The 27,106-nt window shown below is 37.2% G+C and overlaps 3 protein-coding genes across 7 annotated transcripts; 1 reads left to right on the top strand and 2 right to left on the bottom strand.

The window, feature by feature from the left end:
• The first annotated feature begins 316 nt into the window (after positions 1 to 316).
• Positions 317 to 7,143, top strand: LOC116189131. 4 transcript variants are annotated; one of them, XR_004152326.1, is made up of 8 exons: positions 317 to 683; positions 2,693 to 3,149; positions 3,292 to 3,369; positions 3,640 to 3,738; positions 3,887 to 4,079; positions 4,776 to 5,197; positions 5,840 to 6,460; positions 6,568 to 7,143. XR_004152326.1 is itself a non-coding variant. In XM_031518663.1 (7 exons), the coding sequence occupies exons 2-7, from the start codon at positions 2,748 to 2,750 to the stop codon at positions 6,056 to 6,058; spliced, it is 1,413 nt and encodes a 470-aa protein (XP_031374523.1). In that variant the 5' UTR covers positions 317 to 683; positions 2,693 to 2,747; the 3' UTR covers positions 6,059 to 7,143. The 4 variants fall into 4 exon arrangements, 1 of the variants encoding a protein (XP_031374523.1); XR_004152328.1 differs by lacking the exon at positions 317 to 683 and adding an exon at positions 1,610 to 1,945; XR_004152327.1 differs by lacking the exon at positions 317 to 683 and adding an exon at positions 1,984 to 2,496.
• A 2,971-nt stretch (positions 7,144 to 10,114) lies between these two features.
• Positions 10,115 to 11,983, bottom strand: LOC116187893 (selenoprotein K). Its single transcript, XM_031516897.1, has 4 exons — positions 11,831 to 11,983; positions 10,747 to 10,850; positions 10,484 to 10,631; positions 10,115 to 10,395 (listed from the first exon to the last, which is right to left on the bottom strand). The coding sequence occupies exons 1-4, from the start codon at positions 11,847 to 11,849 to the stop codon at positions 10,361 to 10,363; spliced, it is 306 nt and encodes a 101-aa protein (XP_031372757.1). The 5' UTR covers positions 11,850 to 11,983; the 3' UTR covers positions 10,115 to 10,360.
• A 1,272-nt stretch (positions 11,984 to 13,255) lies between these two features.
• On the bottom strand, positions 13,256 to 17,448 carry LOC116187892. Of its 2 annotated transcripts, none has more exons than XM_031516896.1 (4): positions 17,167 to 17,448; positions 14,215 to 14,283; positions 13,817 to 13,953; positions 13,256 to 13,590 (listed from the first exon to the last, which is right to left on the bottom strand). In XM_031516896.1, exons 1-3 carry the CDS (start codon positions 17,344 to 17,346, stop codon positions 13,843 to 13,845), a joined length of 360 nt encoding a protein of 119 aa, XP_031372756.1. In that variant the 5' UTR covers positions 17,347 to 17,448; the 3' UTR covers positions 13,256 to 13,590; positions 13,817 to 13,842. The 2 variants fall into 2 exon arrangements, with proteins under 2 accessions (XP_031372756.1, XP_031372755.1); XM_031516895.1 differs by having other exon boundaries at positions 13,817 to 14,025; positions 17,167 to 17,446.
• Between the last annotated feature and the right edge of the window lie 9,658 nt (positions 17,449 to 27,106).

The raw sequence follows: 27,106 nt of genomic DNA, 5'->3' as shown, positions 1-27,106 counted from the left end.
TCTTCCATTGCGTAGTTCATGAGATTGGCACATGTTTAATTTTTAATCCAAATTAACCTCATTCTTAATTAATCGAGATGCCAAATTGATTCACTTTTAGGATTTTGAGCTGTTAAATTGACCGAAAAAAAAAACTCCAGTTGCCAAAAACAAATTCCCTTGATTTTCGTGTAGAAAATGAAAAAGACAAAGTTACAGAAGAGCAGTATATGGGCCGAAGTGGTCAAAAGGAAAAAAGCTGAGGGACTCCTGTGGCAATTTTCTAATTGTTATTCCACTCCCACCCTTTTCTTCGCGCCCGCCCTCCTTTTTCTGCGGCATTTATTACAGGCACGTTCAACTAGTATGAATTGTTGAAGTTGCACCAACGCAACGCCGCCCTTTCATCCTCCTAACCCCCCCACCCACGTAATCAAGACGCCTTCTTCTCCTCCGGCCCCCCGACCTCTTTCCGTATTCCGGCTGTAACATTGCTACCGTGCATCCGACGGCGGCGAACGTGACGTCTCTTTCTGGGTTTTGCGGGTGTCCGCCATTGTTGAGGCTTGCCCGAGCTTCCCACTTTTCCCTCGCTGCTTAAAGACGAAACCACCACCACCACCCCCCCACCCCCCAGCGCTTTCCTTCCCCCACGCTCACAGCGTGTCCCGATCCTTTGTCCGCGGTTTCTTCGCATTTTCAGGGTACTCTCTCTCTCTCTCTCTCTCTCTCTCCCCAGAACTATGTTCAAATCAAAAGTTCATTATCGGGGACTACATCAATTGGCGATTGAAGAGTTCTATATTGTACAACGTTGAGCTTGATAGCACTGTTGCATCCGATTCGGCTAATATATATGGAAAGATCGCATAAAGTTAGCTTTTTTGGAACTTTATATGAACTTTCTTTTTGGGACTTTGTTCAGCTTCATCAGCTTTTCTGAGATTGTGTATGAAACCCAACAAAGCAATTCTCAAATCCCTGCATCCTTTGACTCTCGTGCAATCTTTCCTTGGGCAGAGTTAATTAATCTTTGTTTAATACCTCCTTTGACCTAGAAGGGGTGGGGGGGGGGGGGGGGGGGGGGGGGGGGGGGGGGGGGGCTGGGCGGGGGGCAAGAAGGGAATCTCACTTTGGTTTTCATGTACGCATCAGTTGTTTTGTTAGTGTTAAACGAAATCGCCAGGCGATATTGATTATCAAATGAACTGGTGAGGTCAGAGATTAGGTGGGTGTTTAACACATATATTTTCCCATTAAACTATGGCCACCTTGTGTTATTAGTCAGAGCAGGTTGCTTGATAACATGTCCTGTTGTACTTGTATTTTCATTTCCATCAAGAATACTATAATACTTCTATAGTCAGCGATGATGTCTCCCCACCCTATCTCTCTTGGCTGCTATTGATATGTAGTAGACTCTGGATTAATGGTTGTGATTATTTGTTGGGTAGAATTACTTCTTATGCTTCACAATAATAATTGCAATAAAAAGGGACGTCCTAAAAGACAAAAGAAAAATCAAAAAGTTGTTGGGCTGTTTTGTTCTTTTCTCTTTGGTCCACATCCTAGACGTGTGAGGTTACGAGAGGGTGGTCTCTTTTCTTGCACAGGGACGGCTTACTTGGTACATTGGCTGAACTTGATAGTTCTCGTCGCTGTGGTCAGAATTCAAATCGAATCAAATAACCCCCACAAATGTTCTGGCTGGCTTTCCCTTTGAAAAGGACACACATGAATCATTTGGGGTTGCCTGATTTATGCCATATTTTATGTGTAGAGCACTGTTCTAGATTCTCGTTAAACAGTTGATATTTATCTCTTATCAAAGACTTTCTTCCCCGGGGAGCTCTCTGTAGCTGACAAATAATTATATCATACATAATCTTATTAACATGTCAAGTTTTCTTCATCCTTGTTTTGGCCTTTTATGGTTGTGGTCGTGAACTTTTGAGAAGTCAAGACAGTACGTATCATAAAAAATAATCAGATGCGACTTCATTATTATTCATTTTAGGCAATTTGTGATTTATTTGCATTTTAAGTTTGCCTTCTCGCTGGGTAAAATGTCACTAAAGAGGATATCAAATATTAAGGGAATAGGTTATAGTTATCAATATTGGTGATTGCCGGCCGATTATGTCTGTTGTTATACGTTTGCATAATGTGCAAATTAATCTAGTCTGCATCTGGGCTACCCAGCCTCCCTAGAACCACAATTTGGAGTCGTTCCAGCCATTAGACATGGTTCCTGTTGGAACATGATCTACAACTTGCAGATGCTTGATATGTTTAATTGGGCACCTTCAGTCACCTTAACCTTTTAAGCCAGTTAGGATAAAAAGTATTGATTCTGATATACAGAGTGGTGGTAGAGTCGAAGCAAATGAGGATAATGCTGAAAATTGTAGCTACATAATATAATTAATTTGCTCTATTTTAACTCCCCTACTCTTTATGGTGAGATGATCCACTTCTTATATTCTTGAAGGATGGAGCTTCTCTCATGTGAATTCGGTCTGTGGCATTTCTTTCATTCGATCCCAATGTTTGGTATTTATGTGTATATTATGTCTTGAAGGATGGAGGGATCTAGAGCTTCTAAGAATTTTTAACTTTAAGGAATACAAATGATAGATATTATAATCAGAACCTTTCTTATTATAATTGAAATTATTTAGATGGCCTGATTCTCACATGTATGTCTTTGCAGCTGATTCTAGATCTCTGAGATAGCTGTCCGGAGCTTTATTTTTCGGCTTCAGTCAATGGATCCTAACAGTAATGGTATTGAAGACAGAAGAAGCATGTCATTTGGCCGGACAAGCAGTATTGGATCTTCAGTGAGGAGGCGATCATTTAGTCAGTCGGGTCGTATATTAACACATGCTGATGATGACATCGAAAGTGAGAATGTTTCAGAGGCCGGAGATATAGGGGATCGGGCTCTTCATAGTAGGCGGAACAGTCTGAGTGGCAGTCTCCGGTTGGATAATAATCTGCCAGAGAATGGTTCAGTTTTCCCCATAGGGGAGGACACTTTCAGACAAGAGCTCAGGTCTCACGATCCCGAGTCACTAAATGCTGCCTCCACAACATCACGGCTTCCAGAGGAAAATCAATCTCCTCTGCCCACCGATGCACTGTTTCAAAAACCCGATGAAATACAAGTGAGCAACTGAAAGTCTGAAATCCTTTTTCCAATGTTTTTGAGAGTTTGATTGAATAGTGATGATGGATAAAATGAAGTTCAGATTGGATGCAAAGATTCAAACTTGATAATCATCTTCCCTTTTTTTGTCTTGGGTCCAGGATGATCAGAAACCACTACCCTTGTGGATGGAATATGCATCGTCTCTCATTCATCTTGCAGTTTTTGGAATTCTCGGGGTATTTCACTTTTCTGTCAGCTATCCAATATCAGGACTATTTATCTGATCAATCATTTTTCTGTACTACTGTTGAATAACTTTTTGTGGAAGCTCCCTCTTTTTTCCAAACCAAGCATTACTATCTGGCCTTGCAACTTCTTTGTTTTGTGGCTGACTTCAAAAGCGTTCCCATGGATTGCCACGTCAATTTTCTTTAAAAGCAGGGAGTGGGTCTTACTCATACTTCAACAGATGAGGCTAACCTATGATGCATTTGTCACCTTTGCAGGTCTTGACTAGGTATTTACTTCAAAAGCTGTTTGGCCCCAGAATTGCTTACCTGACGAGTGATGGAACTGTTCTATACCTTGATCTACCATCAAATATGGTCTGCTCCTCTCTCTCTCTCTCTCTCTCCCCAACCCCACTGTTTTTTATTTTTTCCAAATCATGTTTATATTCTTTTTTGAGCATTTTTTGTTTTGACGCTAGAAATTTAATTGGTTGACATGCTCATTGACCGACACATATCTTAGGTTGGTTCATTTCTGATGGGATGGTTTGGCGTTGTATTCAAAGGAGATATTTCTAGATTTTCAGATTATCTCGCCATTGGACTTTCAACTGGATATTTGGGAAGCCTGACGACTTTCAGTGGTTGGAACCAGAAAATGCTTGATCTTAGCATTGATGGCAAGTGGCACCTTTCATTTCTGGGCTTTATGCTAGGTAAGAAGCCATACTACTGATACAAAGATATATATCAGAGCAGCATCACCTTTCATCTTTTCCTATTAAGAGAGTTTGAGGGAGAAAGATAGGAGGGAGCACTTGTAGAGAGAGACAAGAAACAAAACAGAGAATTTAGTCTTGAGCGTATTTCGGGTAATCAAGAATTGTTGGGAGCAATAATTTGTACATATCTCATCTCATCTCCTGATATTTATCTAAATACTCTATATGCCTTTTGTGTGTGATGTACCAATTACGAAAATTTATTTTAAACATTTGAAATTTTCCCGGTGCAACTCTTCAGGTATTATTCTAGTGTTTTCCTGGTGAAGAACCAGCCAATGATTTCGGGAAGACATACTTTAGTCACAGTAGTAGAAATAAGGAATATTCAGACCTTTTAGTTTATTGTTATTTTTGAGTAAATACATTTATGCAATCTGGCCTATTCCAATATCTTTGGTCTTATAACCCTGCTTTTGTGCCTTAGGTCAGAAGGAACCAGTCTTTAATTGTTTACAGTTGGACTTGATCAACTGAATAAATCTCCTTGTCACCTTTCTCGGATTCTGTCTTATACTCTGCCACATCCTCCCTTCCCAATCACTTCTTCAAATATACATGCTAGTTTTTTTGTTATTCTCTAGCTTCACAGACTTGTATAATAAGACTTCTCCATATGATTCTGGGCAGGCTTGTTTCTTTCGGCCTATTCTATCATTTTTGGAGTTGAGACGGCAAAAGGGTTCAGGTGGCTTACCAGGAGGCCCAAGACAGAGTCTGGAGACAATTCCAAGACCAGAAACAGGTGGAGGGTAGACACATATAAGCGGCACCTGGCATCAATTCTAATGATGCTTTTGCTGCTGGGCTTGTTATGGGCTGTGAGTGGGACTTTGCTGAAGGAGGAGTATGATGATGGCGGAAGCGAACCTCAACTGTGGCTGGCTTGTATTGTTGGACCTCTGGGCGTTTGGATAAGGTGGTTCTTGGCTCGACTTAACGGGCGTGGTCTTGGGAAGGCAGGATCCTTGAAGTGGGTCCCCTTCGGGACCCTTATTGCTAATGTTTCTGCGTGTTGTGTTATGGCGGCACTTGCCACAACAAAGAAAGCGGTAAGATTAAAGTGACTCGAGTTATTGCTAGAACACATCCTCTTTCTCATCTTTCAACTCTAATGTCGTGAATAAAATATAATAGGCCAATTATTAGACAAAATGGGAAGCGTATTGTGTAGCTTACTTGACACGTGCAAACTCATTGTTGGCCTTGTAAAGGAGTCATTTCTCTTTTTATTGATATTAAAACTTTCGGTGAAGTAAGGTTGGGTCTGTGGCCCGTGGGATGAAGGGTTTCTTCTTCTTGGAATAACATTCGAATGGTGATTGCTTGTCGGCCAGCTCTTGGAAAAACCAGATTTGCAATTGAACTCATTGAACTGGCCCCATTTTCGTTAACTAAAATATTACTGTTTCTATTACCTTTCTGAATTGGGTGGGTATATTAAATGCCCAGTTAATCCAATGAAGCCCTTTTTTGACTGGTTTGCTCTAAAAGCTTTTAGTTAACTAGTTCATCTTGATCGAATCTCGTTATTCTTTATTTATTTTGTATTATGTTCATGAGTCAGGGTGAATGCAATCTCAATGCTCTGCTAGTTTTATGTGCAAGCTAGTCATAATATATATTATTAATTATTTATTTTTTTTGAAAACCATTTAATATAGAATAATAACCTTGAATACTTTCCATCACAGGTGAATTCGAAGAATTGTGACACAATCACAACGGGAATCCAATTTGGGTTAATGGGTTGTCTTAGTACTGTATCCACGTTCATGGCCGAGTTCAATGCAATGAGAGAGAGCAACCACCCTTGGCGAGCTTACGCTTATGCAATCTCCACAATGGTCATCTCATTTGTCCTCGGAATTCTCATATACGATGTGCCCGTCTGGGCTAAAGGGTACAAATAAGCTTGCAAAGGGTGGTCGCTCTCTCATCATGCTGAACTCGGCCATGAGAGTGGATACAGCACTAAGGCAGTTCGGCACTGTTGGATTTTTCTTGGTTTTGGTTAGGTATCTAAGGTGGCATTATGGTGGTGTCCCTTCTTGCTCTCTGCAATATGATTGGGGAAAGACTTGCTATTGGAGGATGTAATGGTTCTCCTATGTGTTGCCTCGGCTTCTTCGGTGCTTTTTTTATTCCACCATGTCGGTGGCAAAGAGCTTCATAATTGCACATGTGGAGAAGGTCTCACGGTAATGTCAGGTTGGATGATTGGGTGGTAGCAAAACTGCAGCAGCAGCTGTGTGTGGATTGAAAGCGTAGCAGAAACCACGCTGAGATAACAATTCAGGATGTTTCATACTGAGGTTCGCAGTTTTCCTGCTCCTCAATTCAATTCTGTTGGCTGTTGTATTCGGGATGGCTCTTGGAAAATGTTTCCTGACTAATGGGATAATCGGTGATCAATTTTCAGAGTTTTTGAGGAAATCTCAGCAGGTTGTGAAGCAGGTCGGGGCAAGTTGTGTTTGAAGAGAAGAGGTTCCTTGAAACAGCCGGATAGATGCGGCATGGCTTGCATTTTGGGCTCACAGAACTCTTGGTCAGGGAATTTTCCGATTTGCTGGGTTTTGATTTTTTTTTTTGGCGTCACCTGAAAATAAAGTCGGATTCGGGAAGCCTCGATGCTTTGCGTGGTGAACCTTAGTACCTTACAATGTAGTCGGCATTAGACTTGTTATCATTATCATACAATGAACTAAACACGGGAGACCTCATAGCGTTGAAGGATGTTTGTGAAGGGTTATCGACGGACTCGAAGGCCTACCAAGATAAAGCCAAGCCAGTAGAGATCTTACAATTCATCCAAAATTTGTTTCCTGCCATCACCTACTACAAAATCTTGGCCCTGTGTTTAAGCAGACTTCCTCGACAAGACGTTAATTGATTTGGTGGCAACTTCTGTGATGTTGAATGTTGATCATCAATTATATGTTTCCGGCAGCATTTAGCTCCGAATGAGATATCAATTAAAAAGGACGATTTCTTTACTCATCGAAATGTTTTGGGACTACAATAGAAAAAGCGGTATAATGTGTATTAAGATGATTAAGATAATATATTAAGGAACAATTACCATTGAATAATATCTCTGCTCTTTCGGTTCAGTTTACCGAATTTCCTTTCCTCGTCCATATAGATGAACTTAATATATTTACACCTGAAAACAAATTAGCTATGACAGGCTTTTATATATTGGGATTTTTTTTAACAATTTTATTTTATTAATTGGATTTTATTTTTGCTTTTGTTTTTGCGTTTTACAAATTAAAATTTATTGCTTATTAATTGAACCGGCTGGATTGGGGTGGGTTTAAATTCAAACCGGTTAACTCATTCTCGTGTGCAACTGAGGATCATCAAAAATATTCACGGTCAAAACTATATAAGGTAAAACTATGGGTAGGGAATCGTCATGTTATGAAAATATCATCAAATGCATGATCGAGACTTCTTACTGCAATTCGATTTGTTTTTTTCTTTTCTCGATTTTGAACCTGGAAGCCAAAACCTAAACCTAATCTCCAAATATTTTCGAAAAGACCAAACCATATTTTGTGATTCTTCGAATTGGTTTCGAATTTGTTTGAGCAGCTAGCATATGAAGGCGCCTGATTTCACGCAACCAGAAACTATCGTAAGTGAACTCGACGATCTACGAGTGACATGCCGATTAAAAGGCCCTCTTCCAAGTCGGAGACGAAATATAATTATAACTCAGCTTCGGATCTCATGCTCTACTAAAATTCTCCGAACCAAATCATCAACATCAACTAAATTCAGGTATAACGTTAAAGTTTATTTTCCATGCCTTTCTTCATGTCTGCATCTATTAGTTACTTGTATTCTGTCTATATTAATTTCTGATCACGCTATTTAGAGTATAATCCTTTCCTACTCAGAACTTCCAAAAGGGTCGATGATTCGCCATTGCATCCTCCCGCATAGTACCGGCATTGAGGTGCCGGCCTCTCCTGGTGCAAATTTGCAAGGTTATAGCCTCAGTCCTACAGTTTGTCTTGATCGTGGCTTTGCTGGGGGGATTCCTCTGAATGCACATCGACCCGAACACCAACTAAAAGCATTGGGCCTTCCCCAGAAGTATCGTGCTAATTTTCGGCCGCGTACTCAATGGGCAGCGCAGTCATATTGCGTCGATAAAAAAGGTCCAGCATGAGCTCATGTTTAACCTCTTCCACCATCTCAATCTTTGGAACTTCGAATTCAACTTTGCTCAACCGGCGATTGGAAAAAGATTTTAGATAAAGAAACCCGGGCAAATGCTTCGAGTAGATTGTTTGAAGCAATCAAACATTCTGCTTGAAGAATGTAAAGGGTGTCTTTGATCTCCAAATTTTTGGAGGTCATGAGATGAGTCGAGCCGTTGAATTCAAAGTCCGAAAGATTGAGATGACTGAAGAGGTTAAATATGATCTCATCCTGGATCTTTCTATGTTGGCAGAGTGTAAGTGGCCCGTCGAGTACAGTAGTCGATGCATGACACTTCCAGAGAAGTTCTAGTGCTTGTAGTCAAGCTCCAGGTCGATGTGCATTTGGTGGAATCCCCTTGCAGAAATGGTTAAGGCTGCGATGTAGACAGCCAAGACCGAGACTCCTTAGTCCTTACTAACAAACTTTGCAAAGAGGGAATATTCTTATAGAACCAAGCACTGTTCTATGATAGGTCCTTTCGCAAAAATTTGCAAGGGAATAGCCACAATCCTGCAGGATGTCTTCATCGGGGCATTGCTGGAAATCTTCCAAAAAAGAGATTCCTTTCGCCTATCGACATGAAGACCAACTACAGTCTCCCCCAGAAGTGTCGTGCTGACTTTTGCCCGGTACTGAATGGGTGGTGCAGTCATATCGTGTCGATACAAAAGGTCCAATATGAGCTCATGTTTACCTCTTCCATCATCTCTGTCTTTGGAACCTTGAAGAACTTTGAATTCAACATTGCTCAACTCCATCAGTGATCAGAAAAGACTTCGAGATAGAAACTTTTGCAAAATGCTTCACGTAGATTGCTTGATGCTTGCTTGTATCCGTTGAAGGCAGCCTACAGGAAGGACCAGGAAGGACCTTTCACATCGCTCTGCATTCAAAAGACAAGCAGCCATCAAACATTCTGCTTGTAGTATGTAATTTACGTCACGAGCTGAGTTGAGCGGTTGAATTCAAAGTTCCAAAGATTGAGATGACCAAAGAGGTTAAAGATCTCATCCTGGAGCTTTTTGTGTCAGCACAGTATGATCGGCCCATCGAGTACGAGGCAGGAGTCAACACCCGACACTTCCAGAGAAGTTCTAGTGCTCGTAGTCGTGCTCCAGGTTGATGTGCATTTGGTGGAGTCCCCTTGCAGGAATGGTTAACATTCTCAAAAAGCTCTAGCAAGGCTGTGATGTAGGCTATCAAGCCGATGTGCATTTGGCAGAATCCCCTTGCAGAAATGGTTAACATTCTCGAAAAGCTCTAGCAAGGCTGTGATGCAGGCCACCAAGACCGAGGCTCCTTACTACCAAACTTTGCAAGAGGGAAGATTCTTAAAGTACCCAGCACTGTCCTATGATAAGTCCTTTTTATGAAAATGAAACTATCGAACTCCGCTAAAACTTTCCAGTTATGCTATCATTCGTTTTCTACAAGCCTGTGATATAGCTCATATGATGACTGCATTCTAGTAATATGATAACAATCAAACAGTTGAATTACTACACATGCAGTGAAAAATCTAGGGAAAAAAGGAATGATAGGACCATGTTGAAACTGGCGAAAGTGTGATCCATGTATTGCACTTCCAACATACAACCCAGAAAATAACATGAAATGAATCGTCGCTTTTCCCAATGAAAATTCCTTCAGGAAAAGCGACAATACTATTCAAGTCCATCGCGGAAAAACTTAACAGATTTGGAGAAAGAAAAAATTCTGCAAGGGATTTGAGCAGCAGTTGAAAGGCAAAGTAAAAAGAACAATAAACTCAAATTACTCACAGCATGAAGATAACATAAAGTCTGAGCCAACTCTGTTGTAGATTAGTATTTAATCAACTGAAGAGCAGATAGCTGTTCAAACTAAAACTCGAAAAGCACTACTGATTTACATATAACATGGTTCCCCATGACATTACATTTCATGAAAAAAGAAAATGCAGAATTTATTACTTGTAATGCAAGCATCTCCATCAGCCAATCTCATTGCTATCACGTTTAGCCACAGCAGGAACCACAGGCAGGTAGGGAACCTAAAGCAGACAGATTTCAATCAGTGCTTCGGAAAAGATGGAGAAACAATGGTGTTGACTGTTGAAGATACAGCTATATAAAACTTACTGTGGTCGATTCCTCGAACATTGTTCAGTCCTCGGGGCGGACCACGGGGACCACCACCATATGGACCCCTACCAGGACCTCCTGGCCCACCACCATCCCACTTCTTGCCAGAGCCGGAGCCCTTTTGGTATGCGTCAGACTTTTCCATCTATTAACAGATAAAGCACAAAAGATGAAAAGAAATTAGATTGGATTACATCACACTTCTGTGGCCTTTCCTTTTCATGCAAAATAGGGAAGCCAAACTGAAGTCTATGAATTACTGAGAACATCGTGGCGAAGAACACGCCTATGAAGTTAAAAATTGCCCAAAAGAAATCAGTGATTGTCCTAAGTCGCCATATTGAACGCTGGGATTTGACAACACCTGTACGGGCAAGGAAGTTCATGGTAAGCATCCAATTTATCACAAGTAATCAACCATTATTCTATCTGAAGCTTGTCCATCTCTGCCGATAAACAGACTAAGAATTGAACAATCCCATTAACAATTAAGCGAGCAAGGCCCTCGAAAATTTGTCGAACGATCAAAGAGAGCAATCGAAATGATTGGGCAAAGGAAATAGAAGTTATTAAACAGCATGAGCATGCAAAGCAAGGCATCGAGAACCAAATTGAGAGGCCATACATCATACAAACGAAGGACACCAACTGAAAATGCAGGAAGATAAGTTTGTCGAATGATCAGCACAAGGCAACAAAAGCTATCCGTAGCTTATGGGTACAATGAGAATGAAACTTTCAAGTAGCCTATAGTGTAATGCACTTAATCTTTCTTATAATGAGCTTCTCTCTTAGCAAGACAAATAGCATTTCCAAAAGACAGTCATGAGAAAAAGCGATGGAAATCTTAAAATATGGCATCCGCGAAATGCTTCTATCACTCGACTTAACTATGCACGACAATCGCGCCATGTACGAATAACGGCAGGTCTTCCCCATCGCCTTCTGCACGCCCTGTCTGGTATCAGGAATCTTGTCTCAATTCTGCGGTTAAGTAATTGAGGCAACCCTTAGCGAGAAAATTCAGGTCAAAGAGATCGTTCGTCGCCCCCATAATCGCCTACCCACGATTAATCCATCCATGCAGATACTTAAAAATCGGAGCATCTCTTTTCTCCAAGAACGAAACGTAAACCAAAAATCGGAGTTAAAAGAACACAAAGAGCTCATTTCAAAATGGGTTTTCTCCCACAGAAACAACGATCGCCGCCATCGCAGAAGCGCAAAGAAGGCGATCCAGACCTAAAGCTTTCCCCATCAATGACGCAATTCGCCGAATTTCGAACCTATATCTGATCTGAGCAACATAATGATGAATCGCAGAGAGAGAGAGAGAGAGAGTACCTCGCTCGACGTACGCCATTGGAGCTGAGCTACTCCGTAGGACTTTCCCTTGTTTCTGTCGTCGGTCGGTCTTCGTCTTCTGAAGAATGAAGATGGTCCCTAATAAATAATTAAAGGAGTGCGTTTAGAGAGAAGAATTTCCAACGCGTTCCTTTGATTCTGATTGGCTTGACTCCGTGGAGGTGACGTGTCAATATTTGAATGGTGGAAAATACTGTGTTCCATTTTGATTTGTAGCTTCTGGAACCACCTGATCTTCTCTTACGCAGATATGGGCCGGGCTCATCTGTCATACATTGGGCCCATTCTCGGCCCATTTTTTCTGTGACTCATGGGCTCATTTGTTGCGTGGATTCGAAAATTTATTTATTTAATCCTAATTCTCCCTTTGACGGCCACAATATCGTGATTATTAAGATATGTTAGGATATATATAGTATTACTGAGAAACTAATCCCAAAGAAAGAGTGGATCTACGACGGATAAAGAATTAGACGGAGGCAGCTGGCCGAATTCGTCACGCCTGTCTCTTTTGCTCGGGAAGGGGGAGAGAGAAAAAGAGACGATGATAATTAGTCTGAAGCCGGCCACCACCAACTTAATCGAGGTTGCCGTTGACCTCTGAGGTTGAGGGTCTAATCACACCTTGGGTTTGTACCCGAAAAGCAAACCGATTGGTTCTTGAGCAAGATACACTGAAAAAATCACACCTTACCTCGGACTTTCCGAGCTAAAATGAATTGTTCTACGTGCCCCATACCATTGGGAGGGCAAAAGCTTAGTGTGCAGCCTTTTATATCATGCCATGAGTAGGGGTGAGCTCAATTATATTAGCCACTATGATACAGAATCTGCAATACGACATGCATATATGCGTATATGATATGTGAATACAAAATGAGCGTACAACAATTTCATCATTACGAAGAAAATTGCAGAAACTGCCTCCCTTTTGATGATATCTAATCCTGATTAACCAATCGATTTGAGAATAACTTAAAAAGTTAGATTGGACATGCGTCGAGCTCAATGCCGTTGTGATGGGCCCCGGGGGGCCGTTTGGATTCAGAGTTAAAGTTACTTTGATTTTGATTTTGATTTTGATTGTGGAAAAGGACAAATGAGATGTGATTATAAATTTGACTTGGGAAACGTGTGTTTTTGTTGTGTAGTGTGTTGAGTTAAAGTTAAAGTTAAAATCAAATTTCTCTGAAACCAAACGGGGCAGAGTTTCAAGGAGCTGCTTGTGGTGAAAGATGATTGAGTAGAATTGAGTTTTGATTTTAATTAGTTTGTAATAAATACGTTGTTGAATTATGAAAAAAAGTAATAAATAGTTAAGAAAAAATAATGATTGTGTTGTTAAATTGTGAAAAAAGTAATGAATAGTTGAAAGAATTTAGTATTAAAAATTGAATTCAATAGTTAACAAATTAAAAAAAAAGTAATAATTGTATTGTTGAATTAAAAATAAATGAAGTTAAGTGGAAGAGAGCCAAAAAAGAATTGTAAAATCAAACGGGCTATAACTGCCCATTCAACTTATCATCAACTCATTTTTCATCTTGTCTTCTTCTTTGTTTTCATCGATCAAAGATCCATAATTCGTCGTCAATGGAAGAACATCAGCAGCCTCATCAGCTACACCTGGTGAAGCTGGCACTCTCAGGGCCTAGAGGTTAGAGGTAATTAGACTCACCACGAACCCGATGATGCTGCAGATGGTACAGTTTGCGCTGGAGATTAAATGAACTGTTTTGCTGGGCATGACATGCAAAGACAGCAAAGTTGTCAATGACAGTCGGTTGTCGGTATGTAAGTATATATATATATATATATATATGTGTGTGTGTGTGTGTGTGTGTGTTCTTGTCTGCTAAAGGCTCGAGCAGCATCAAATATTAGAACAAATAATACAGAATGCAACTACTTTCATGAAGTTAATTCAGTTCACATCCCCAGGGGCAAAACACATTGAGAACTTACAAGATTTGCTCCAAGGAGAAATTTGACTACGATTGACGTCCAGAAGGGCTATCCTCAGCACTCATGCGGTGGATGGCTTTTGCTGCTGCCACAGCAGAGTCTCCCCTCCGAATTATTTTCTCGAGCTCTCCAACTTTCTGCAGCAGCAGTCGAGTGTTTGAGTTGGTCGATTGTACCAATGCATTAGCCATTTCAAGAGAACTGCATAGCTGAAGCAAATAACAGCAGTGAATGAATACTGTCTATTATCAAGACAGCCAATTTATCTTGAAACGCTGAGCCACATATAAAACCGGAATGGAAGCAAACATTTGCATGGACATAGGAATTCGCGGTGTAGTGAACAACATGAAGCAGGTCATTATCGATGCAAAACAGTTGTTCATATCATTTGGCACCTTTAAGGTGAGAGCTGTCCATGAGTGGTCTCCGCGAGCAAGTGCCTCGTTTAATTGGTCATAGTTTTCCTGCGAAACAAAAGACGGAGCTAAGATTCAAGAACTCAGCGAAGATGACTAGGAGCCCGATAAGTAAAGGGAGAACAACCTAATTAGATGCCCACTTTTCTAGCTAGTCTTTGGGGGTTCGAGACATTGTACTGAACATCAAGTAATCTTATCAATTTGGGACTACTTTTCACATAGATGGATTGCTCATCACAGTACCATGTAGCAGGACTTTTCAATTGTGCCATCAACTTCGTGTTCTCCTATATAGAGTTGCCCTACATACATTATTTTTCTAGGAATTGCATCTCGGAACTCAATCCAATTTCTTCCTATAAGCCTCATCCCAAGTTGCCCGAACGAGAATCTATAGAGCTAAAAGTGGGCATATTGTAAAAGATAACAGTTTTTACTAAAATTGGGATGAATTGAATAGGGAGTGTATACAATGGCAATCCAACTATTGCAAAATGGCTCAAAGCAAAGCATTTTGAGCCTGAGGAATCTGAACACCTTCACTATTCGACCAGGGCTCTGGGTGGTCAATCTAAACCAAGATACTAACTACAGTTCAGGACACTGCCACCGTTTTTGTACACTTTATGCAGGCAATATTTGGGATCTACCCAATCCAAGGCTTGATCACAGTGACAGCCACAAAATGCTTATCGATTTGATACGATGTTTTTTTTTTCTTTGAGTAGTAAAATAAAATATTTCATTAAGAGGCACCAAGAAGGTGCATAATTAAACGTATGAAAAAGAGGGGTCACACCCAAAAACAAAAGGGTTTCATAAAGATGACATAAAATCGATCATGTCCATAAACATGTAGAGACCCCAAGTGTAATTTTGACTATACCAAAAATATACATTCCTAATCCACCTCTCAATAAGACCAACATCAGGGGATTCAACTCCATCAAAAGCCCGTCTATTTCTCTATTTCCAAGTTGTCCAAAAAATGGAGAGTCATATCATCATGAGTAATTTCTGCTTGTCTTTAGCACCACGAATCCTAAGCCACGCTCTTAACTCTCCGTCCACAGTCTAACCCAATTTCTAATTGCAAAAGCAGCTCCCCATAGTCTGTAAGCCTACGAATAATGAAGAAACAAGTGGCTAACTGATTCTTCCCATTCTTACAAAGGAAGCACCAGTTAACCAGAATCTTCCCTCTGCGTCTGAAATTATCAATAGTCAAAACCCGACCCCAAGCAGCCTCCCAAGTTAATAAACACACCTTTGGAGGGACCTTGCTCTACCAAACTTGTCTCCAAGGAAAGTCCTACCTGCCCCTCATTGTGCTAACCTCTAGAAGTCGGCCATGTAGGACTTTATTGTGAACAAGCCAGATCTAGTTCCCTTCCAACTTAACCTGTCCCTCATACCCTCTCTAGGTCTAAAGTTGTATAGTACGTCAAAAAACTTCAAAAAGGCTCAAGCTCCCAATCCTATGCATGACGAGTAAATTGAATGTCCCATACCCCGCTACTAGTACCCTCCCTCCAGACATCCCAAACGCGGGCATTCATATCCCGTGCTACTCTATATACCTCGGGGAACAAAGTGTTTAGAGGAGTCTCAGTACACCAAATGTCGTTCCAAAAAGAGATCTGACCTCCATCACCCAAAACAACGACAGTGTTAGACCGGAATTTCTGCCAACCTCGAACTATCTTTCTCCGGAGGCTCATCCCAAAAGGTTCCTTCCTTTGGAGAGCCATCCAACCCATGTCTTCGAGCCCATACTTTGACACTACAAGATTTCTCCAAAGCTGGTCACATTCTGTGTTAAATCTCCATAGCCACTTCCCAAGCAAAGCTTCATTGAAGTGGGACAAGGATTTTATCCCCAAGCCACCTCTCTTCAACGGTTGTTTAATGATCTCCCAATATATGAGGTGATACCTCCAGTTGCCATCATTATCTCCCCACAAAAATCTGCTTTGAATCGACTCCAACTTCCTCGCAACAACATGAAGCACGGGAACAAGAGACATTAAGTAAACTGGGAGATTGGACAAAGCTGATTTTATAAGCGTGAGTCTCCCGCCCTTTGAAAGATAAGTCCGCTTCCAACCTGCGAGCTTCCTCTCTATCTTCTCGATAATGGGATTCCAGATATCTATAGGGTTAGAACTAGCTCCCAGAAGTAACCCCAAATATGAAATAGGAAGAGCACCCACCTTACAACCTACTGCCAACCCCAGATGCGAGCTGGCTACATTCTACCGCACTTTGCTACGATGTTTTGCGTAGACGGGATTGCTTATCACAGTACGACAAAGAGGGATTTCTCAAGCGTGCAGTTGAATTCGTGTTCTCTATAAAGTTACCACCCCACATAAATTCTTTTTCTAGGAATTGCATCTCAGAACTCAATCAAATTTCTTCCCATGAGACTCAGCCCCAGTTACCCAAATGACATTCTACAGAGCTAAAGCGGGCATCTCTTAAAAGACTACTTTTTAGTAAAATCGGGCCGAATCAAACCGAATCAAATCGGAGCGTATACAATACAACATATCAAACAATGGCTTAAAGTAAAGAAAGTATTTTGAGGTCTGAGGAACTTGAACGGCTTGACCATTCATTTGACCAGGGCTCTGCTCTGGGTGGCCAACCTAAATCAAGATGCTGAGTAGAATTTAGGAAGCGGCCGGGCACCATTTCCGTGCACTCTATGCAGACAGGCAATATTTGGGATTTTTCGTCAATTCAATTGAAGGATTCATGACTTATATTAAAAAAGAAAAATTCAAGGATTCATTACAGTGACTGCCACAAGTAAGGGGAACGATTGATCCCGACATTAGCAAACAGAGAGAGACCAACAACCAACCCTAGAGGTAACAATTCCATGGATTTTATATTTTCAAAAGGGGGAAGAGAAGAACCAACCGCGAAGAGCTTGGGGAGGTCGAGCGGTTGGAGGCCGGTGGTCTTGGAATCGCAAGCGAATGAAGATGAAGGTGACAGTGAAGGAGGCGAAATGGACTCATTCGCAGGAGGGACGTTGTCTTCTCCGACATCGCTCAGCAGGTCCCCTATGCATAGCAACGGCCCTCCGATTCCTCTCATCTCATCGGCTCTCTCTCTCTCTCTCTCTCTCTCTCTCCAGCCCGCCGGTCGGTCTGTCTTTCTTCCTATGCCGGGCGGCTTCTGTCACCGTGGCGTCAACAGGCAAAAGCAGGTGACCAAAGTAGACCGGTCGGGTCAAGATTGGTTGTAAAATCGGGCCCGACAAATTGTGCGTAAAAGGCTTCCAGGTCCTAAGCTCGGCCCATCAACCGTACCCGTTAATCTATTTAATTAGGGTAAATTGCACTGGTGGTTCAAAAAATTTTATAAATATTTCAACTTGTTCCAAAATATTTTTTTGGTAACTTGTTGGTATAAAAAGTATCAAAACCGTTTCAATATAGTACATTCCGTCAATTACTCCTGACGCCATTAACATTTTGCTGACATGACGCGTCATATGTGTCACTTTTGTTACGTGGAACCAATCATAATGCGCTATGTCATTTAAGAGAAAATAAAATTTGAAAAAGTCCAATAAAAATACATAAAATAATAAAAAAATATTTTTAAATTATTTTTAAAATTATTCTTAAATTTTTTAAAATTAAAAGTTTAAATTATTTTTTAAAATTTTAAAAATTTAAAAGCTTTTAAAAATTTATTTATTTATTTTTATTATTTTTATTATTTTTAAAAGTTTTTAAAATTTTAAAAATAAATTTTTATTATTTTTCTAAATTTTTACTATTTTTATATTTTTGTATTATTTTATGTATTTTTATTGGACTTTTTCAAATTTTATTTCATCTTAAATGACGTGGCGTACTATGATTGGTTCCACATAACAAAAGTAACACATAGAACGCACCACGTCAGCAAAATGTTAACGACGTCAGGGGCAATTGACGGAATGTACTATATTGAAACGGTTTTGAAATTTTTTATACCAACAAGTTACCAAAAAACATTTTGGACCAATTTGAAACATTTATGAAACTTTTTGGACCACCGGTGCAATTAACCCATCTAATTATAAATTCCTCGATCCCATGCCATAAAGATTTTACGCGAAAATCAACAAAGTGTTGGTTAAGTGGTGAGCAGCTTCAACTTTCATAAGAAGAAAAATACGAGTTCGAGCCTCAAGAAATACACTTATTAGGAGGGAGAATAATTTTTAATATTCGATCTCTCGAAATTACGAGAGCAATATCTTCCACAATTTTGATCTACCGAAAACAAGATTCTTCTCAAGAAGTATTGTCCTCTTGCAGTCAGGTCTGCACAGTATTATCCTGAGGTGCCTTGAGAGGAAAGCACTTTTTTTTTCTTTTTGTTGCGAGAGATACCTATTAATTTAGTACAATAAAATATAAATCCTAATAGCTAATAAAAAGGCATGGACTATCCACTGAGTATCGCTTATGTAACCTCTTAGTTATCAGATGAGAGCATGTGCTACTGCAATTCCATAACTCTATATGATCAAATCTTTTGAGGATACATTTAACCTAAGAAATATTTTTCTATTATTTTGATAAAAAAATACTGATTATAATAGTACATATTGGAGCACCATTATGAGTGAAAATATTTAGAAGAAAGTTAATAATATTACAATGAGATTGAAAAATAAATATATATAATCCATATCAAAATTATTGTAATTCAATAATTTGGAAAATAAAGAAAACAAGTTCCTTCCTGGATAGGTGAATGTATAAAAGAGCAAGAAAAAATAATAAAGAGTATTAATTCAAAAGTGAAAAAATTAAAAGGATGTAAATATAAAATGAATGGTCTTTGAAAAAATAATATGTAAACTAATCTTGAAATGGAGTTAGTTGAATGTTTTAGGAGTCACTTGACAGATGATATACTATTTCAAGATAAATGGATACATTGGCTAGATAGGAAATAAAAACAAAATTAACTTACAAAGTTACAACAATGGTATAAAAGATATATATAAATACTTATTACATTAAAAAAATTATAATTTATCAGCATGAGTTCGTTCAAACAGTTTGACATTTATTTATTTTAAGTAAGGTCTCGGATTCGTGTTTAGCGAATGGAGAAAATCCACGATTGGGTGAGTTTTATCCCTTAATGGGTAATCAGATTAGCCGGGACTCATTGGTTTTTAAGGTACCAAGATGTACATAAAATAAATTATAATTTAACTCTTTTAGTCTCCATCTACTAAGTGTGGCAGTTCCTATAAAGATAAAAATGAGACAGTTCAAATGTTAGCACTAACAACTCTGTAACAAATCAGAGCGTTTAGGTCATGAAATATCATATTGCATCTTTAGCAATCTAAGGAAATGAAAGTAAACGAAGTAGAGACAAGGGAAGGTTTAACATGAAGAGGTGTCATCGGATTTTGGTGAGGGGCGGTGATTTCCAATTCCTCTGTAAAGAGAAAACTAGAAAACCTATTTTCCTTTCCAATCATATGTGGATTCTTTCAGTAATGTCTTCCATAAAAGGACCGTATGTATTAAAAAGATTCACTCAATGAAATCAATCAATCAATGAGGAAATAGGCTTCAACAAAAAGAGAGATAAATAACTCAAACCAATGATGACCTACTCTGCTTTCCATCGAGGAAAGTAGTTTAGGCTCTGAATCTTGATGCGAAGTCGCCTATTGACTATGAAGAAGGAATGCAACCATGTTGAGATGCTAGTAGCAAATGGCCATGGGATGAGGGCGAGACCTTATGTCAAAAAGCTGATGGAGTCGTGACCATGTCATTGACGATGTGGTCCAACTGCTATAGACTTTGAGGTTGAATCGTTGAGAGAGATCACCCTGCCGCTATAACTCAAGATAATTACTCCTACTCCTAAGGATAAAAGCTCATCTTAGTTGTGAAATCTGCAGAGATTTTGTCTATTGAAGAAGATGTTGGTACTTGATCTTGTGAGATCTTCTGGTATTTATAGATTTTCCTCCCATCCTAGCGATTATAATCTTTTCTCTGATCTTTTGAGAACGTGGGCTCCTCGTTATCCAATTGCTTCCGACTGTAATCTTATCTCCATGTGATAATTATTTAAAGTTTTGACCCAGTCCACCTAAGATAATATTTATCTTATTAATTTGTAACTGCTTAGTAGTCGCGATTCTGAGACGACGTTGTCTCTACTCAGATTCTAGAAACTAGGCGGTCATAGAATCTAAGTCATCTAGCGCCATGCACAGTCACGTTCAAACTCTGCCTTTCACAGGCTTAGAATCTGAATCTACTTAGTGCTTCAAAAACAACGTCGTCTTCTAGGGTTCCACCAATATTATTCTGGTAGGGTTCCTCTAGGGTTACACACATAATGACTTGATTGGGCCACATGGTAAGGCTCTAAAAATTATTTTATTCTAGTAACAGATGCCCCCTACAAGCGAGAAAATCGAAAGTATTTTCTCACAAAGATTCAATAGAATCCTCAGACATTTCGCTACCACTTTCTCCATCCGTTTCTGAACCATTACGACCACAATCTTCATACCTCGTTTTCTTTGGAAGGTAATCCCCATATTAACAACAGTAATGTCGCATCGTCAGCAGAGGAAGGTCCAGAGGAGTTCCGGAGCGATGTCAGAGAATCAACAGTTCATCAACGATCAATTAGTTGATTGACATCCTCAATTTGGAACCATCATCTCTATTTATTAGGAGGGCCATGATGTGAAAAAGATAGGATCTTGTGTCCCGTCACCCACTGAAATGCGAATGATTTGGTTAACCAGCAATTAGGTCATGTCAAGGTGCTGATTGCGAGGTTTCCAGGGAACTCGCACAAGCCAATCTATTATATATAACCTTCGAGTCATCATCATCATATATATATATATATATGATGACCATTATATAACATAAAAAAGGCTATCAATCCCATCGACCATCAAACTGCGAGCTAATCCTTATATATATTTTCCTAACATATCGCATTCGTACTACTATTCGTGATATATATATATATATATAAACATTATATTTTGCATGACGTGAGTGCAAAAAGTTTATTTCGAACCCTTTATATAATAGTAGCGGCCCGAAAAAATTATAAGCAAGCATTGCGGGTGAGTAACAGCCATCATGTATTTATGTAAATAAAATGTTACTCTAAATAAAACAAATATAATAATAATAAAATAAATTTTAGGATACAACGAACAAGTCATATACATATAAAGAACATATTTTTATGTTAATATATATGATAATAGTTTTTAAGATACAATGAACAAGGCTTATCTACACTATGTAGTAAAACTAATTACATTTTACATTGAATAAGGGTGTATTAAATGGGGTTAGAATAATCAATTTGCAGATAAATAAGAAAATAAAAGCAATTAGCAAAAAAAAATTGTAATTAACCATTTGACAAATAACGAAATTAAAGAATTAGTTGAAAAATCAGAAATGCAAAATTATATCGTACTATTGAACTTACTCTATTTTTTAATAAAAATTGCAAATAATTATTATTTGAAACATAAAATTAATAATAACTGCTAAATATTATTGATCTTATAGAAAAAATTATTTTTAAAAAAAACTTACAATATAAAAAAGCATAAAAATATATATTAAAATGAATCCGTACAGAGCACTAGTAGAAAATTAGTATATAATGTATACATAGATCTTGTAATTAATGGGTTAATTGAATCGGTGGTCCAAAAAGTTTCATAAATGTTTCAAATTGGTCCAAAATGTTTTTTTGGTAACTTATTAGTGCAAAAAGTTTTAAAACCGTTTTAATATAGTATATTCCGTCAATTGCCTCTGATGCCGTTAACATTTTGCTGACGTGTTGCATCCTATGTGTCACTTTTGTTACGTGGAACTAATCATAGTACGCCACGTCATTTAAGATGAAATAAAATTTGAAAATTAATACAAAAATACAAAAAAGTAAAAATTTAGAAAAATAATAAATAAATAAATTTTAAAAAACTTTTAAATTTTAAAAACTTTTAAAAATAATTCTAAAAATAATTTTAAAATAATTTAACATTTTAAAAACTTTTAAAAATAATTTAAACTTTTAATTTTAAAATTAAATTTAAAATTTAAAATAATTTTAATATTAAAATTATTTTAAAAATTTTAAGAAAAATTTTAAAAATAATTTAAATATTTTTTTATTATTTTATGTATTTTTATTGGACTTTTTCAAATTTTATTTTCTCTTAAATGACGTGGCGCACTATGATTGGTTCCACGTAACAAAAGTGACACATAGGACGCGTTACATCAGCAAAATGTTAACGGCGTCATGAGCAATTGACGAAATGTACTACATTGAAACGGTTTTAAAACTTCTTGTACCAATAAGTTACCAAAAAAACATTTTGGACCAACTTGAAATATTCGTAAAACTTTTTGGACCACTGGTACAATTTACCCTATAATTAATTATATATACCAATTTGGTTTCATTACCACTCGTGTAATTGTTATAGTACAAATAGATGAATCCCCACACATACTTTGCTTGGAATTTCTCTCCAAATATTCTATAATCTTATATTATGTATGACTTTTGAAATTTCATGAGCAAAGCTCTTTTAAACTTTTATGAGCGAATAACTTCCGAGTTTTCTCTCCAATTTCTCCATTTGAAAGTATTTTAGTTTGCATTTGGTTTCGGAGTATAATTATTATTCCGCTCTATTCCACAGGATGAAGAGAAAATAGCTAGAGAGATTTATTATTAAAAACATTGATTGTAATAATTATTAAGAAAAAGTTTGTGAGAGAATTTATTATAAAATTGGAGAAAAAGATAAAAAAAATGAATAATTATGATAATTTAGTATTAAAAAATTAGTTATAATACCGGTTAAAAAACATATATATGTTAGAAAAATTATTATTAAATTGGATAAAAAGATAAAAATAATAATGATTATGTTGTTGAATTAAGAAATGAATAGGGTAGAGTGGAGTGGAATAAGATTATGATTTTAAAACTAAACAAACCTAGTGATTGGTACTCCAGAGCACTCAGTCTGAGGCAGCTTTTGGCTTAAGTTGCATGTGTTGGGGCATTTTCTTACTTTTATTATTATATAAAGATTTATTTCCAAATTATTTTTTGTATCTGTAGCTTATAACAAGGCTAGTTCCCTTATAATTATATGAGACAATCATAAAAGTTTAGTGTTTTTTTTTTATTCTCTTGGTTTTCGCCCTCTATCATGTTTTAATATCTCTTTTCTCTCAGCGTTGTATTTTTTCAAGTTTAATATATATATATATATATATATATTTATATTGAGTCACAACCCCACCCCACTTTCCAAACCAAAAAAAAAATGATAAATTGAAAGAGATAAGAAAGTTAGCTCAAATTGGTCCAAGTTGTCAAAAACATTTGGCTGAAAATTTGTAAGCCTGCTATAGTCAAAGGCATCGCCATTACGTATTCAATGCATATGTAGAATTATACATATATCTCTATCTATATAGAAACCGCTGTAAGTAATTTGTAACCATTTTTTTATTATATAACGAGAGTATTTCCGCTTCGTTTGACTAATCTCACCCTCCATTAATAACCTTTAAAATTTCTAACAATTCAATTGACACCATCACCCAAGCTTAGACTATCTTTTATATTTTCCTAACATGTCTCTATTGTATACTGACGCACGAATTAAAATATTATCTCATGACGGGAGCGCAAAAAGTTGATATTGAACCCTACACATAGAAGCAACGTTCTAAAATGTAAGCAAGCATTTGGCCATAAAAACACCTCCATTAATATGAGGATAAATTTTGACGATATCCCCTATAATTTATGAAATGACCAGAGACACCATTCCTTTCAAAAATTAGCCACATACGATCACTCCTTTCGCTAATGTGACACTAAAAGAATATTCACTTTATCATGTGGATATTATGTCACGGAACTGCACAAACTGATTTATTACCTAATTATTTACCTAAATCAAATCCGATCCGATTTAAGAAAAAAAAAGTAGAAATCAGCAAAAAGAAGGGCTGTACATGACTAATTTTGAAAAGAGGGGGTGTTGCTGGCTATAGTATGTCATCGAAATTTAGTCTTAATATAAAGAAAAATAGTCGAACGGCCACAATAATAAATTTAAGGAAGAAAAGCAATCTTACATAGGCGTCCTAATTGCCTAGTAAAAAAGACAGGACCCTTTGAAATTAACGTTCCACGTGGAAGACAATTAAGCACTTTGCCTTTTTCCTTTGGAGTTTGGAATTACGACACTAATTAGGAGTAGTTTTGAAAAGTCCACATATATGCTTGTAATTAGACCTGATCAAAGTCTCTCGACAGTTCCATGGACTGACTGAGAGTGAGAAGCAGTTTTACGTATAGCATATATTTTCGCGAGTATTCTCAATTATTGATTACGTCTAATACGTTTTTCATGCCGGCTTGGTTCTTGTTAAAAGATACGTATAGTGAGTTTCAAAACCTATAATGCACATAGACAACATCCCATTTTTAGGAGCTCAATTGCTGTTAAGTGAGCTTCTCATTTTTCTTTTTGTATTTTTAATTCCCAATAACATTCTCATCATGCCAACTTATGTTTTACTTTCTGATTGGACTAATTTCGAAGAAATAATCAAAATTTATAGTCGATTTCAATTCTATTTCGACGTTTCAGTTGTTGCAAAAAAGCAAGCCTATGGTTTGTAATCTTTGCTAATATGAGACTCTATTAATATTTTGTCAACGGCTACCCTTTCTCTCGGCTTTTTAGAGACTCAGTGCTACATAAATCTAAAGAAAATGTGAAAACTACTATTTTTTTTGAAATATTGGTAAAATAATTCACCATTGTATCCAAGAAAAAGAGCTGCTAGATTGATCACCGCTATTTAATTGGATCCATGACAAGGCGACTAGAGACTCTTGATCTCCACAGTGACCTCGAAAGGGGCTGAGGATGCCGGCTATGAATCACTTACGGCCTATTTGATTTCGCAATCTGATTTTAAGATTTTAATTCTAACTTTAACTCTACTCACTACACTACAAAAGTCAACAACACAATTATTACTTTTTTATTTTTCTTTAATTTTTTTAACCATCCAATTCAATTTTTAATAATAAATTCTCTCAACTATTCATTGTTTTTTTTACAATTCAATAATACAATTATTACCTTTTTTCAACTATTCATTACTTTTTCACACTTTTTTTTTCATAATTCAACATCACAATCATTACAAACAAATTAAAATCAAAACTCAACTCAACTCTAAAATCAAACACGCTAATTTGATTTTAGAGTTGAGTTGAGTTTTGATTTTAATTTGTTTGTAATGGTTGTGATGTTGAATTATGAAAAAAAGTGTGAAAAAGTAATGAATAGTTGAAAAAAAGTAATAATTGTATTGTTGAATTGTAAAAAAAAGTAATGAATAGTTGAGAGAATTTATTATTAAAAATTTCAATTGAATTGTTAAAAAAATTGAAGAAAAATGAAAAAGTAATAATTGTGTTATCGACTTTTGTTGTGTAGTGAGTAGAGTTAAAATTAGAGTTAAATCAGATTATGAAATCAAACAGTCAAAAGAATCAAATTTGAAAGATATGGACCAAAAAAAGCAAATGAAGAAAATATTGACAAGAGACTTTTTTTTATTATAAGGGAAGTTCATAGGTTTAGTATATTGAAATATAAATCCTAAATATCTAATAAAGGGGCACGAATAGTCCCATTAGATATCAAACCTAGGACCTTTTGGTCACCAGGACTAGAATCTTGTTTTTGGCAAACATTTATATCATGTCTTTTTTCATTATAATAAAATGTTGGATAAATTCAAAATTGACTTCAAGTATTGGACCTTCTAATTCAATGAAATTAGAACATTTTGCATACACCATATGCTGCTCTAGACCAAAGCCATATTACAAAGACAAACTTCACCCCAGGCCAACTTATTATCGAACTATATGCACCCCGCGGTGTTGAAAGGGTGAAAAAAATTAATAGATTTTATTTTATTCAACTCACATGTAGGTTTATTAGTTTATTTGGAGTATTTTTTTAAAGATTACTTTAAATATTTATCCGCAATTGAGAGAGTTTTTAAATTTTTCAATGAAAATATTTTATAAGTGGTCGAGAATCGAGAAGTTGGTTTTATTTTTCAGTATAATAATTAATATGAGTCATATGACTGAGCAGTCGAAAGGTCAATAATTGAGGGTATTAAAAGAATGTTGAGGTGCATCCTGATTGAGCTTACCAAATTATATACATTATAATTTATTGATCGTTAGAGTGCTCTGTTTTTTTTTTTTGCCCCTTTTCCTTTTGAGTGGTGTAGTTTTCTGGTCAAATTGAGTGCCTCTTTCTGGGCCGATCCAAGCACGATGTAAAAGAGCGAGGTTGGTTTTTCAAGGTACGACAGTAATATATAACGTTTGGAATTTTTGTGGAATATTTTTATTTTAAATTTTTTATCAATTGGTCCCGAACTCTTAAGCCTTTCGATTAACGTGTTTTCCAACTCTTTTTCATCTGGCTATTTTTAGTCCCTCCTCTCTAATGTTTCTTTCAAACGCCTTTATTCATATTGGTTTGATTTGTTTAATTTTTTCTTTTTTGGATAAGTTGATTTTGTTCAAGTTATTTGAATTAGGACCTACAATTGTCAACCATTAACAATGAAGTAAATATTTTTAGATGTAAGCGAGAATTTTTGATACTTTCAGTTCTCCCCGCAAATTAGTGAGGACATATATGTCCTCTGAGAGTAATTCTTATTTGAGTGCAACTTTAGATCTAATC

Source organism: Punica granatum, chromosome 8 (genome assembly GCF_007655135.1).
Source record: "Punica granatum isolate Tunisia-2019 chromosome 8, ASM765513v2, whole genome shotgun sequence".
NCBI lineage: Eukaryota > Viridiplantae > Streptophyta > Magnoliopsida > Myrtales > Lythraceae > Punica > Punica granatum.
Note: the sequence above shows the minus strand (reverse complement) of the source record. Positions and strands in the feature narration are given on the sequence as shown.

Bases quoted from the DNA above. Each gene is read 5' to 3' on its own strand.
- LOC116189131 (XM_031518663.1), top strand. From the start codon at position 2,748: ATGGATCCTAACAGTAATGGTATTGAAGACAGAAGAAGCATGTCATTT. The intron at 3,370-3,639 runs GTATTTCACTTT...TCACCTTTGCAG, and splicing joins CAGTTTTTGGAATTCTCGGG to GTCTTGACTAGGTATTTACT. The intron at 5,198-5,839 runs GTAAGATTAAAG...TTTCCATCACAG, and splicing joins TTGCCACAACAAAGAAAGCG to GTGAATTCGAAGAATTGTGA.
- LOC116187893 (XM_031516897.1), bottom strand. The intron at 10,632-10,746 runs GTAATTCATAGA...ATCTGTTAATAG, and splicing joins TCTTCGCCACGATGTTCTCA to ATGGAAAAGTCTGACGCATA. The intron at 10,396-10,483 runs GTAAGTTTTATA...TGTCTGCTTTAG, and splicing joins TGTTCGAGGAATCGACCACA to GTTCCCTACCTGCCTGTGGT.
- LOC116187892 (XM_031516895.1), bottom strand. From the start codon at position 17,346: ATGAGAGGAATCGGAGGGCCGTTGCTATGCATAGGGGACCTGCTGAGC. The intron at 14,284-17,166 runs GTTGGTTCTTCT...TTTGTTTCGCAG, and splicing joins ACCTCCCCAAGCTCTTCGCG to GAAAACTATGACCAATTAAA. The intron at 14,026-14,214 runs GTGCCAAATGAT...TATTTGCTTCAG, and splicing joins GGACAGCTCTCACCTTAAAG to CTATGCAGTTCTCTTGAAAT.